The 14593-nt window shown below is 37.1% G+C and overlaps 1 protein-coding gene across 3 annotated transcripts in view; it reads left to right on the top strand.

Moving 5' to 3' along the window:
• FGF12 (fibroblast growth factor 12) overlaps positions 1–14593 on the top strand; it is a 503860-nt gene that overhangs the window by 310404 nt on the left and 178863 nt on the right. For all 3 annotated transcript variants that reach the window (XM_010994373.3, XM_010994372.3, XM_010994371.3), the window contains one exon: positions 7933–8043. In XM_010994373.3, the coding sequence (XP_010992675.1) occupies positions 7933–8043 (111 nt within the window). The remainder of the gene's footprint in view (positions 1–7932; positions 8044–14593) is intronic.

Raw genomic sequence — 14593 nt, 5'->3', positions numbered from 1 at the left:
ATTTTTCCCCATCGCTCTTCACCTTAGTCTCTGTGAAATCCACTTCTAACCATGCTATCTACAACAGCACATCCGTTCCCCGAAGCTCCATCCTTTTTCATTGCTTTCATTTACATCATGGCACTTAGATGAAAACTCTGTTATGCAGGAATTGTTGTTTTGCTTTTCGTCTTTCCTGCTGGAATGTGAACTTCATGGCTTGTTCTCTGTTTTAATTTACTCTGCGCTGTGCTGGAGTCCGGGATGTTCATCTCCTTCGCTCCAGTGTTGCATCCAGGGAGGTCAAACGGTAGTTTGAAATCAGCCATGGTGGGGAGATATACCTCTGTGGAAATCTGTCCCATGGAAATCAGGTTTTGGGCATTTTTTTAAAGAGCTGTTTTACAAGCATATCACTGGTTGTCCCCTCCACCTAGAATAACCATCACAAAGTCTAGTGCTCAATAAATGCTTGTTTTTTGAATAAAATGTGCTATTAGTATCTGCTGATTGAGAAAAAAGGTGTGCACTTACAGATTCAGAGTCCTCTGGCGAGTGTTCTTCCCAGGGGTTTCCACGGCCCTCAGGTGGGTGACAGCTGATGACATCCCACACATTCACTTTGGTTTTGCTAGGCCATGACGACATGTCTCCAGACTTCTGCGTTGTTCCGCCAGGTGCTCCTTTCTGGACATCCACTGCAGTCTCCTGAGTGAGGAGGGGCCTCAGGCCTGCATCTCTTTTACTAAACAACGAGTATTTTTAATGAATTCCCCCAGCTCAGTGTAGTTGTAATTTTGTGTTCAAAAGTCCAGCTGCGTTCTATCCTCTTTCAAATGTCTGACTATATGCATTTCTGATTTGTCCGGGGCTTTGATTTACGGTATGTAAATGTGTCCTCGTCGGTACCCTGTGGCTGTGATTGTCAGAAGAATATCGGTTTCTGAACAGTTTCCCGCCCTGATAATCTGATTTTGAAACCTGCAGCAGAATGCAGCCCCGGAGCACTTGACAAGAATCCCAGTTGAACAGCCTCTTCAACCTCAGTTCCTTTAAGCAGGCAGCACTAAACCTTAACACCTAGGGTCTGTTTGTAAACCCACAGAGCCTGATTAGAAACCCCCATCAAATTACTACACAATCCATGTTTTTTAATTTTTTTTTAATTGAACTATAGTCAGTTACAAGTGTCAGGTTCTGGTGTATAGCATAATGTCCCAGTCATACATATGTATACGTATATTCGTTTTCATATTCTTTTTCAGTAAAATTATTACAAGGTGTTTTTTTTTAATTTAATTTGATTTATTTTATTGACATGTTTAACATTTACAAAGAACTTTCCATTTTCAGGATGCCTGCTAAACGGTCTTTTCAATTCCCTTACCCAAGCACACACTCAAAAACAGAAAAGTGAACTTGTATTTAATGGCCGTCTGGCTTCTCGCAAAGCTTTTCGGACCTCAGGGCTGGAGAGGACCCTTCGTTGCTGCACTTGCGGAGGTGTCTGTGTCCTTCACAGCTGTTCTGACCCTAGTTTTTCCGCTTCTCCCTGTTTGCTTCTGTCCAGTGATGAAAAACTCACTCTTTCCTTAGGCAGCCTGTTCTCTTTTTGAATACACTTTACAGAAAGTTGTTTTGTTTTTTTTTTAACATGCCTCCCTGTAACATTCACCCATTGGCCCGAGTTCTCTTCCTGTGGAGCCACTGAGAACAAATTGGCCTTTTCTTGCTCGTGTCTCTTCTGTCTTCTTACTTCTGCCCTCACATCCCGAGTCCTCGCTTCCCCAGGCTGCATATCGAATGTTCATTCAGCAATTCTTCGTATGACAGTCCTTTGTACCCTCTTTGTTTGGCTTCCTTTCCTCTGGGAATGTTCTAATTTTGCCGGTGTCTTCCTTAAAGTGACTGAACAGTACTGGAGAATGGCTGGGACCATACACTGTTAGCTAGATCTGCCTCTTCGTTTACCAGTTCTGTAACCTGGGGTAAGTGACGTAGCTTCTCTGAATCTTTATAATCTCACCTGACAAATGAGAACAAGTACCTTACACATTCAGTTGTTGTGAATACTAAATACAGTTGCAGTAAAATCATCAGGGGAGTGCCTGGTGCAAAGTAGATGGGTTCATAATATGGTTATTCTTACTATAATAAGCACTATTGATTCTCTGGACGTGGCTTCCGTAAAAAAGTTTGGATCAGACAGAGAAAGGCAAGTATCATATATCACTTGTATGTGGAATCTAAAAAAATGATACCAAAGAACTTACTTATAGAACAGAAACAGACTCACAGACATAGAAAATAAATTTATGGTTACCAAAGGGGGAAAGCGAGTAGGGATAAATTAGGAGTTTGGGATTAGCAATACAAACTACTATATATAAAATAGATAATTTTATACAACAGGGTCCTACTGTATAGCACAGGGAACTATATTTAATATCTTGTAATAACCTATAGTGAAAAAGAATATATATGTATAATGAATCATTTTAGAAATTAAAACTACATTGTAAATCAGCTGTACTTCAATAAAAAATTTTGGATCACTCATATTTTTCATTTTAGATTGTGGTTTACATGGGGGCACTTTCTCTAAATTTAGGTGTAAGTGTTGACTGGGCTGGCCGTAGACAAACACAGTCCAATTTTAGTACCATATATATGCACATATATAAAATATGTCAGTATCAAATGTAAATATGTATGTTTCTTAACACAGTTTCCTATAACCCCTTTTCTTTGTTACCCCCACACTTCAGTAATGGATGCACAACTAGGTGCTCCTCCCCCTCCTCATCTCTTTTCTACCTCCTTGCAGCTTGCACAAGATACAGATTATGTCTTGGCTGCTCTTTGGAAAGGAAAGGACGATATTCATTCAGTATATAGGAGAGGAGTCTTGTCCTAACTCATTCGTGTGTTGGCTGGGTAACCTTGGACAAGACATTTTCTCTCTGAGCCTCAGTTTTTCTTTTTTACCTTTGACTTTGATGAAGGAGGGTATTGGATTTCAAGTTCCTTTCCAATTCTAAAATTCATTCTCTTTTCTGCAATCTAGTATTCATCTTGAGAAGTGTGATCAGGGCTCCTTGGCTCCGACTGTGTTCCGGGTTTCCAGCGTGCACCTAGGTAACCACTTCATAGCGTTGCACTCTGAGCCAGCAGGGATGTCTAGATAACTCCTTCAGGTCTCAGCTTTTCTGACTGGCTTTGAAGTCAACCCTTCTGTTAAAATTGCCACGTCATCCTGAATGGAAGCATTGTTAAACATGAGTTCCTGTGCTTTACCTTTTTTCTCACCAACCTCTTTGAAGATAAAATTTCCTACTTGCTTTTGTGACCTTTATTATTATTTTTAATAAACTTTTATTTCAAAATGATTTTAAATTTATAGAAAAGCTAAGATAGTACAACGAGTTCCCATACACCCTGTACCCAGTTTCTAATATGAACATCTTACATTCATTTGGTATATTTGTGACAATTAGTGAGTTGGTATTAATACATTATGATTAACTAAAGTCCATACTTTAGTCAGATTTCCTTTGCCTTTGCCTAGCATTCTTTTAGGTTCTAGGATCCCATCCAGGATACCACATTACATTTAGTTGTCGTATCTTCTTAAACTCCTCTTGCCTGTGACGTTTTTTCAGACTCTTTTTTTTTTTCAATTGATAACTTGGACAGTTTTGAGGGGTACTAGTCTTCAGTTGAGATTTGTCTGATGTCTTTCTCAAAATTAGACTGGGGTTGTGGGTTTTGGAGAGGAAGATCACAGAGGTAAAGTGCCGTTCTCATCACGTCACATCAAGGGGACGTACTATCAGCATGATTTATGACTGTTGACGTTAACCTCGACCACCTGGCTGAAGCAGCATCTGTTTGTCGGGTTCCTGCGCTGGGAGGTCACCCCTCCACCCTCTTTTCGTGTTGTACTCTTAGGAAAGAAGTCACTATGCACAGTCACTGGAAGCTAGTTCTTATTCACCTAACTGTCCCAAGGTGGATGTTTCTAATGGCTGTTGTCTTTTTGCCACCAGTTATTCTGGGGCCCAGAATTCTCCTATTTTGTTGACATCTCCTAGGGCTTTTGTCATTTAAATCCAGCCAGCATTAAGGAAAAGAGAAGGTGGAGGAGAATGTTTGCTTTTAAAAGCCTTGGCCTGAAAATGGCACACATCACTTCCACTTAACATTCCATATGACACTCATTCATCTGCCAAACCTAACTGCAAGCGAGGCTAGGACATATGGTCTAGCTGGGTGCCCAGGAAAAAGAGGAAATGGATTTTGGAGAAAAATCTAGCAGTATTTGCTACACCACTTTAGAATACAAAAGGGAACAAACCAAACCCACATCCCCTCACCATCTAATAACATAGCCATTACTTCGTAAAAAAAGAAAAATTGGAAAAACATAATCTTAGAATCAAGGAGAGTCATATAAATGGAAAACAAAATTAACTTCATAGCAAACATTGACCCCGTTTTTCTTATTTCACTGTTGACCTATGTGCGTGTGTTGAGAAAAGATACTTACCTGGGTGTCAGCACTTGAGAACCTCTGCTGTATATGATGCCTGAACCAGATTCTGCATCGTTCCCGGAGTCCGCCATGCTGTATTTTTCTCCTCCATCCATTGCTTGTCTGGAATGCCCTTCCTCCCGTTTCTTTGCCTATGAAAATGCTACTCACTCCTCCAGTGGCAGATAAGGTGCCTTCATCTAACCTGAAGACAGAATCAGTCCCTTGCTCTTGTGCCATTGCGTCACGCTGCTGCCACCCGTCATTTAATAGCCATCCCACACTAGTATTGCATACACATATGTTTCATGCATTAGACTGGGAGCTCCCTGAGGACAGCACAGGATTTATTAATCTGGTAGGTCTCTAAGCATGGTCTGAAAAATAAAAAGCTTGTCTGTTGGATGCACCCAAGATGCTAGATACCCACAAAAGTAGCCTCATTTTTTAATCTCAATTTTTCTCTTTCTTTTTTAATTGAAGTCTAGTGGGACTTACAATGCTGTGTTAGTTTCTGGTGTACAGCATAGTGATTCAGTTATACATATATATTCTTTTTCATATTCTTTTTTATTATAAACTTTAACAAGGTTTTGAATATAGTTCCCTGTGCTATACAGGAGGACCTTGTTGTTTATCTGTTCTATATATAGTAGTTAATATCTTCAAATCCCAAACTCCCAGTTAACCCCTTTCTTTCAATACAAAACATTTTCTTTTCTTTCCCTGGTCATACAGGTGATCCTCACTTATATGATAACCACATCTTCCTGGTGGCAGTGAGTTGAGCTGAGCCTGGAAAGGCTGATGGAGTTTGATAGATGCTGATACAGGTGCAGGCCTGTCAAGCAGACTGTACAGCTTTCTGTGACACATCCTGAGTTCAGGGTATTTGTTTTTTAGTAGCTGGTCAGCTCCTTTGAAACAGCTGTAGTGTAAGACATTTCGTCTTCATAGATCATCATATAATTAAAACGCAGACTCTGAGCTCATGTTGGCACTGCTCTTGGGCGGTGGGGGTTGGTGTAAGAGCCTGATGCTCATTATCTTGGGCAGGAGTTACCAACCCGAAGTCCCAGGGTCCCAGCAGGGGGATGGCTTCACCACAGCAAAAGAAGTGTTTAATTACAGCTACAGAAAGAGGAGCAAGAAAAAAATAATCCCTTTCAGGCATTAATGATTCAGCTGCCTTGCATCCCATTACCAACCAAAATATGACTTCTTAAAGTGACTTTGTCAAGTTTATTACAAATAAAATATGAATTATAAGAGTTATCCCTTTCCTCAGTTTTTTCCTTTCCATCCCCTACTCTTATTCTGTTGGTTACTTTAGTGACTTTATAAGCTCAATTAATGTTTTACTAAAACGTAAATCTGGAGACAGTTTGTGCGAAGAATGTTCCCTTTATCTCGCTGACACTGTTTCCTCAATGTTCAGGGGTGAAAAATTGGACCTTAATGAGGGTTTATATTTTTAGAGGGGTTTTAAATTCATACTGTCACATGTATGTATTCACCTGAAATTCTGAGTGATTATAGTTTGCATGGGAATTATTTTTTTCCATTATACAGATAGGAAAACAGCCGCAGCTATTAAGTGACTTGCTCAGGACCCCACAGCAATTGTGGTTCAAAGCTGGGTCTCCTGACTGCACATTGGGTAAATGTGCCACGTTAGCGCCTGCCTGTCAACCAGTTAGCCTTAATGACAGAGTCTCACATGTTCTTTTTATTTCCCCTGATTATAAAAGTGATCCTCAATTATGATAGCCAAGTCTTCCTGGAGGAGGTGATAATTTGAACTGGGTCTGGAAAGGTTGGTGAGGTTTGATAGACGGTAGGGGTATAGCTTTGTTTGTTTGTTTGTTTTTGCAGTGAGGTTAGCTAGCTGCCTGCTTCTTCGACATGTCCCTAGTAGATCCGATTGAGGAGCCCATGGAGACAGCATGTTGGCAGTGAATCCGTTCCTTGATTTCTGCCACTGAGCACAGCAGAAGATTCTCAGGTCAAAGAGTCTTTAAGTCAAGGCTGCTCAAAGTCAACAGAGAATCATGAAAGGGACCTAAAGCTCACTTATTTTAACTTTCAGGTTTTACTGATGAGGGAATTAAGGCCTATGAATTAAATACATTGAATTTATTTAAGCTGCAGAGATAATACATAGTTATCAATCAGAATGCCTAATTTCCAGTTTAGTTCTTTTTTCAATACCCTGCTTCCTCCTTACCAGTTTTCTTGGCATCTTTTCTTCTTCTTAAGACTGCTTTAAAGAAGACACGTTTATGTAGGCATTGCCTCATGTTCCCAACTATGTGTGATCTAGTCATATGTGCAAAAGGCTAACCACAGACATACGTCATTGGGAGTACGTCCATTCCCAAACAGTTTAATGCACTGAATTTTTAAATAGAATTCTTATTTAAACCTAAGCATCAATAATCATATGATTCCTATTTTTGCCTCAATTTTTATCACCAGAAGCAGCGTTTTTCTTTTCCTACTATTTTTTGTGATATAATTAGGGCTATACATGTGCTAGAATAGTCTCATTTTGCCCAACACTGAAGTAGAGACAAAGATGGTGGTGATGCTGTAGAGAATGGATTGTTGCTGGCAGCCAGTACCCCAATAAGAAAGCATTAAATATTTATATGAGCTGCTATACAAAGATCCAAATGTGCTATACAATGGTCAGTTTGATGATGTAAGTGTGTGGGGAGGTTTTAAAGAAGAGGACCACTTCTAATTCGAAATACTTACAGAAATAGGCATGGCTTGAATATTTTTGGTGGGGAGGAGCACTGGAAAAATGACTGTTGTAGTACTGGGGCTCACTCAGGTGAGGCGTTTACTGAAGGTGAAATCTGTTTCTGCATACTTTCCAGTGGCATCTCATGGCCATGGGGGTTTAGCTTTTTCCTGTGGTTCTCATCCAAGCCTGAATTTGATCAGAATTTCAAAACCCGGGAGTTTCTGATAGACAGTGGCCATTCATCAGAAATAGAAGTCTTCCAGGACATGATTCTGATTGCTGAAAGCTTAGGAATCACAGTGGCAGTTTGATCTGAACAGTGATGCTAGAATGGGACCACAAACTTGGTGGCATCTTGCAGCCAGACACTAGATGTACAAGGGAAAAAATAATTCATTTTGTAGCTCACTTCTGTATTTTCCTGATTATTATTAGCTATTTTTTAATTTACATTTGGTTTACTGTTGCAAAATATTATGAATCAGCCTCTAGAAAGAGAAAAAAGTAAAGCTATGTTACCAAAATGACCCCTTTCCAAATAGTTATTTCAGTATTTAAGCCACTGGCATTTATGAATGTACTTAGAGAATGTTTTTTGACAATTTGCAAGTGTGCATTATTATAAACAAAATTAAAACTTGAATAATAATTTCATTTTGTTTTGCAGAACCCCAGCTGAAAGGAATTGTGACAAGGTTATTCAGCCAGCAGGGATATTTTCTGCAGATGCACCCAGATGGTACCATTGACGGGACCAAGGACGAGAACAGCGACTACAGTAAGGAACATTAGCTTCTTGCAAACCAATTACAATCAAATGTATGGCCCAGTGTATCTTAGACTTGAAGCGTGGCCAGGCTGCCTTTGAAACTGTTTAACTGCTAGGAAGTTATTATCTTTTCCTTTATTCTTTTTTGCTGTGATTACCTATAGCAAAGAGAAGGGAGAGAGAGGTTATGTACTCACTAAGAACATAGGAGGCTTGAAGGAGTTTTAACTGGTCAGTGGACCAGAATATCCTTTCACCCATAGTTGTAGGCAGGATGATGTTAAATATTTGTAGGAACAAGGGAGACTTTCCTGCACAAAATGGTATTTTATTCCTGGAACCAAACAGTAAACATGTTATAATAATTCTTAGAACGTCATTTCTAGAAGACTAAAATTACTTCTCAAGATAAACATTGAATATATACATATATACATTGCGTGTTATTTTGATTGAGGGCAAAATTATTTAAAAAGAAAACTATATTAAAATATGATATTTTACAGTATATATAATAAGATAAATTACAATAGATCTGTAATTTTGCTTATAATTTTTTGAAAAAATGTAAATATTAAAAGATTATTGATAATATCTCAGGAAATAATGTTTGACAAATTTAAATTTAGAGTTGACAAGTTTGATAACTAAACAAAATCATCAAGATCTGACAGAGTACATCTGCATTTCAGAAGAATTTTGAATACAAGTTTCAGAGTCAAAGATGATCACTCTGAATCTTTCAGCTTCTGCATAATCATATACAGATACCTGGGGGGAAATTTGTGTTATTCTAAAATTGTGTCATATTGTTCCCTAAAGTTTGTCTGTATTCACTGATAGAGGTTGAGTGCTGATCACATAGTAAATGCTCATTAAACATATATCCAGTTGAGTTGTCTTCTGATGGATATGATTTTGTGGTCAGACTGACATTCTACCAAACTGCATAAGATAATATAAGAAGCCTGATACTTTATGGTAAAATATCTTTTGAAATAAAAATGAAGATCTGAGGAAAGATCTGTAATTCCTAGAGTATGAGAATGCTCTTGTCCACCCCTTCTAAATTATTCTTTGTTCACTTAATGTTACACATTACAAAATATGAATTACAGTAAAGAGACCTTGTTATAGAGAATTTTATCCTAGTTTTCTGCAAAGTAGTTGATTAGCTTATTGTGGTTTGCACTGTTGGTTTGCATTTGTGGGAATGCATTCTTTAAATGATTTAAGTTTCTAACTAACTGAGTACAGAAGAATGAGGATGCTTTCCTCTCCATGTCAAATTTTCACGTATTGCATCTGTACTTGAATGTAGATTTAGTGAAGCTACAGGTATATACGGAAAGAATCAAGGATGTTGCTTAGCTGTGTCACTCGTGCTATCTTGAGATACCCTTCAATCTGGTTTCTTTTTCTATAAAATCAGGTGACTGGAGATGATAATATGCTCTGGTCAGCACCATTCACCCAACTTAGAAAAATTGGAAATTGATGAAGATTGATTCAATCTTCAAGTAAAGCCAAATAGCCATGCTCAGCACAGGATGCAGCTGTAACCCAGAAAGCTATCCTGCAGCTGCATAACATTTATCCTGGGGCCGTGGTAGAAGGGTGAGGGTCAAAGTGTGGGGTCAGCTACACAAATCCTTCCTTCCCTGCTTTTATTTTTTTTTAACATTTTTTATTGATTTATAATCATTTTACAATGTTGTGTCAAATTCCAGTGTTTCCTTCCCTGCTTTTAGAAAAATAATTGGAAAGTGCTTTCTCTGCTGATGCTGGGTCAATGGCTAGTGTAGCTCCACACCCACATATACATACATACATTTATACACATACATATGTGTAGTAAAAAAATATATATAGGCATGATGGCATTATGCATAACACACACAGACACTGAGGGTGATACATTTTGTCAAATAGTTTTAGCAACTGTCAAAATTCACATTTAAAATGTCTTATTTTTTTTTTACTAGGATGAACTACTACACACACTTTGGATATATGGGTATTAAAAGGAGTTTAGATACATAAAAATAATAAGACTGAGATACATTCATCTGGATACCCAACCCCTAGCTTAAAACTTAGTTAAAAACATAAGTACGTGTGAAGCCCTTGGATGCTCTTCCTGGTGGAGAACTCTTTTCCCTTCCATACCAGACATGACAATTACCCTGAATTTGGCTTTTTAAACATTTCCATGCAGTTTGAGAAATTTATGTTTTCATATATCTATATAGTCATCATTAAATCATTCCTAGTATTATTTTGCATGTTTATTAACTTTTTACGAGAGGAGCATTATTGTATACACTTTTATGTCTTTTTCTTCCCCAATATTATGGTTGTGAGGTGTATGTATGTGATATATTTGCTTTATATCATTAATTTTCATTTTTGTTAAGTATCCTATTGCATGAATATGCCCAAATTTATTTATCCATTCTCTTTTTGGTGGATAATTATCATTTCTATTTTAAGGTGATTACAAATAGTGCTGCTAAAATACTTCTTGTAGATGTTGAAGAGGCCTTCCCTGACCATCCTATGTAAAATCATCCATTTCACCTTGGCCCTGTCTATTCTGATAGCCCAGTATTTTTTTCTATTCATGGCTCCTGTGATGGCCTGACATACGGGTTGGGTTGTTGCTGTTTGTTTATTTTTGATCTTCCTCCCAGGAGAATCTAAGTTTCACAAGTGAGGAGATTTTGTTTTGATCTTGATATATCTTTCTTTAAATACTCTCCCCACCTACATATTTTTTTTAACATTTTCTTTTGAAATAATTTTAGACTTCAGAAAAATTACAAAATAACCCGGGAAATTTCTGTGTACTCTTCACCCAGCTTCTCCTAATAGGTACCACTTTATGGAACAACAGCACAATTTTTGAAACCAGGAAATTAACATTGGTACAATACTATTACCTGAGCTATAGACTTTATTCAGATTTTGCCAGTTTTTCAACTGCTTTATTTTTTTTTTTTTTGATCCTGTCACAAAGATATTTTAATTAAGAAGTTTCCAGTGAAAACAAGTAATTTGTACTTATATCTTCTCTGAGTATGGATTGGAGTAAAAATATTAGAGAAGAGTTTAAATTCTACTCATTTTTTTTAATAGAAAATTATAAACCTCTAAGTTGTTAAAATGCCTTTTCTTTTTCTACTTTGTGTGGGCAGGAGTAAAAGCTTTTGATTGTTTGAAAAAAAAATCTTGTTACTATGAGCATCTGTCAGAAGTGTGTTGTTTGGTTCAGTAGAAATTATTAGGTCCAACCGACCTTACCATAATGTCTTGGATTGAATTGATAAGACACCTGTTCTTTTGTTCATGAAGAAAAGACTAATTACATGTAATTGAGTACAAAACCAAATGGGTTTGTCAGCAGCAACAGATAAAAATCTCTGCAAATGTAATGCTAACAAAAGATGCAAAACTGTGTTGGAACACTGGCACAGAAAAAGACAATTGCAGTTTGGAGAGTATTAATAGGAATATTTTACATAAAATTAGAAAGGTAATTATTCTGTTCCACTATTACCATAGAAGATACATTTGAATAGGTCAAGCATACTGGGGTGAAAACAATTAAGATATTATAACCAAATGCATTGTTCACTTTTTCTCTGAACAAAAAAAAAAACATTAAGAGCTGTTTAACTATGGCATGAGCTGCCTCGTAAGCGAGTACAGTGATGAAACTGGAGCTGTTCAAGCAGATGCTGTACTGGCACTTGTAAAAAAAGGGTTTGCAAGAAAACCCCTTTGATGTAGGAGTGGAGATGGTGGTGGTTGGCATAACCTCAGAAGTCAGTGACTTTTAAGATCTCCTTCAGTCTTGAGATTCTTCTAAAAATTATTTTGTTGAATAGGTAAGATGAGTACATGCTACAAAATTGTAAAGGCAGAAAAAAAGGACATACATTTGAAAAAGAGCCAAACAGTGCTTGACAGCCAGGATCTGGCTCGGCACTGCCAGCAGGCCTCGTGCGCTTCTGTTGAGTATAAACAGTTCATCAAAAGACCAGATCGGACAAGGCCACTGTGACCATGATGGATCAGGACAAAAACAGGACTACTCTGTAATCACGTATCAGCATAGACAAAAACAGGAAAGTTGTCCAAACCACAGAATGATCAGATCTTTCTCTATCCTGGCTTATATGGGTGGCTGCTGCTTCATCACCCAACACAGAGCCTTGGTCTCTTCTTCTTGTCTTATAGATAAGCATTATTAAGATATCCAGTTACAGGATTACACCTGCTTCCTTAGAGCATCCAATCTGGAGTAAATCTGCTTTCTTTGAGTCTCCTTAAAAATCACTTAACCCAAGACCAAATCCTGGAAGTCCTTTCTTACAGCTTACTAATACACCTCTGTTCTGCTATGGGTATAATTTTCCTCTTTGCTGAGAGTCCTTAAACCCAACTTTGTTCAACCACTCTGGCAGGAAGACATTTATTGTCCCTCCTCTCTCTGCCATCTGGCCACATTTTTTGATATTCTTCCAGATGCAGTGGGTGCATTAACAACACATACAATATTATATGTCTATTTCTATACTATATCTATATCATATTTATCAGTCTATCTATCTCTATCTGCCTATCTATCTATCTATCTATCTATCTTGTTTACTACTTTTTTTAACTTAAAGTGTATCTACAAGACTTTTCCATATTAGTACATATTTAAATGGGATAATTGATTTAACTTAATTTCCCACTGAAGGACATTTCAGGTCTTTCTAGTATTTTGCTAATGCAAACTATACTATAAACAATATCCTGTACAGAAGTCATGCTCCATGTGTGCAAGTGTATTTATAGGATGGCTACTTAGAAGAGGAATTGCTGGGTCAAGGTTTTGTGCTTTTATCCTTTGGAAACATACCTATTTGCTCTCCATTGTACAAATTTCCTCTGAGAGTGGCTGTTTCTTTATCTTCTAGTCAACACAATGTGTTATTAAACTTTTGGTTCTTTGTTACCTAAAAACATAAACTTTAGTTCTTCTTATTATAAGTTAGGTTGAGCACTTGTTCAAGTATTTTAAGAGCCATCTGCATTTCTTTTTCTATAAAATGTCTGTTTATATCTGTTTTATAACATGTCTGTTTTATCATTTGCAGGAAGTCTGTTCCTATTTTAAAACTCAGCTCATTGTTATGTGAGTTGCAAATATCTTTACTCATTTTGCTGTTTGTCTCTGAATTTTTTTGCCATGCTTTATTTTATTTTATTTTAAATATGCTTTCATGCCCTCAGCTTTTCTTTCCTATTTTGAAAAGTTTTACTCATTCCAATATTATAAAAGAACTCTCCCATATTTTAGTAAAGAATAGCTTCATTTTTATAATTTGTATTTAATTAATCTAGAATTTATTGATTGACTTTTGATTCTAGGCCTCTAATATTTTGTGTTCCTAACTACCAATTACAGATACAAATACAGTTTCTTCAGATTTTTATGAATGTATTAAATTCACCATGAGTTAAGCATAAAAAAACATATTTCAAAAGAGTTTCAGAAATCCAATTGGAAATTAAAAAATCTAGTCATCCAGCTATGTTTTCTATACAAAACCAAACATATGATGTTTTGATACCACCAGTCACAAATAGATAGACATAGCCAAAGCCAACAGAAGCTCTGTATGTATTGCTGAATGATGAACGAAAACATGATCCAAATAGTTGGGGAAATTCATTAAGGATGTGAGGGATCCTGCAAAGGATTATGAAGGTGTCCTGTCTTCCTAACAAGGGGCCTTTCTGGACATGGAGCTAATCTCTTTCACCTACTCAGACATACACATTACAGTAGTGATGGGAGAGCAAAGGCTATGCCGTATCCAATTATAGGGATATTATTTTCTTCTACTGTCACCTATACTTCAAGAATATATCGTCGGTTTGTATGTGTGAAATCACACCTACAAGCTGGATGAAAAGAAAAAGAAATGCATGTGTTAGCCTGCTGGTTTTCTCTAAGCAAGGTTATTTACATATTCCTGAACAACACTTTGGCACATGTAATGTTGTTACTCTTATAGTGGCATGCCTTTTCAAGAGCAAAATTAATATTCAGCCTTAGCTTATGAATGTAGTTACTTCACTTGATTTTTTTTTTTTTTTGTAAATAAAGGAAAAATGTTGCCTTTTGATTTTCATAGCTAGAAGAAAAGTAATGGGCATTTGTTTGAAATTTGTTTCTGTCAACTGTGTTCTAATTTTAAAGACTATTCCTTCAAATGTTTGCAAGTCCAGTTCTTTCTTTTAATAGCTCACCAACTCACATAAAGTCATAAGGAAACAGCTCCTCAAACTTTTTTGACCTTGGCTTTGTATCTTCTTATAAGTTATATTTCTTTTTGATCCTAAGACTTCTGCCTTCGTATGTCCATCTGATCAGTAAAGTAAAACATGAACCGTTTAGAAATTATCCTTCCTCCGAGGTGCTCCATGACTATTTATGGGCATATTTATAAGCAGGATACATAGTGGTTAAGAATCTTAGAGGAGCTACTCCACCAAGTGT

Source organism: Camelus dromedarius, chromosome 2 (genome assembly GCF_036321535.1).
Source record: "Camelus dromedarius isolate mCamDro1 chromosome 2, mCamDro1.pat, whole genome shotgun sequence".
Classification (NCBI taxonomy): Eukaryota; Metazoa; Chordata; class Mammalia; order Artiodactyla; family Camelidae; genus Camelus; species Camelus dromedarius.
Note: the sequence above shows the minus strand (reverse complement) of the source record. Positions and strands in the feature narration are given on the sequence as shown.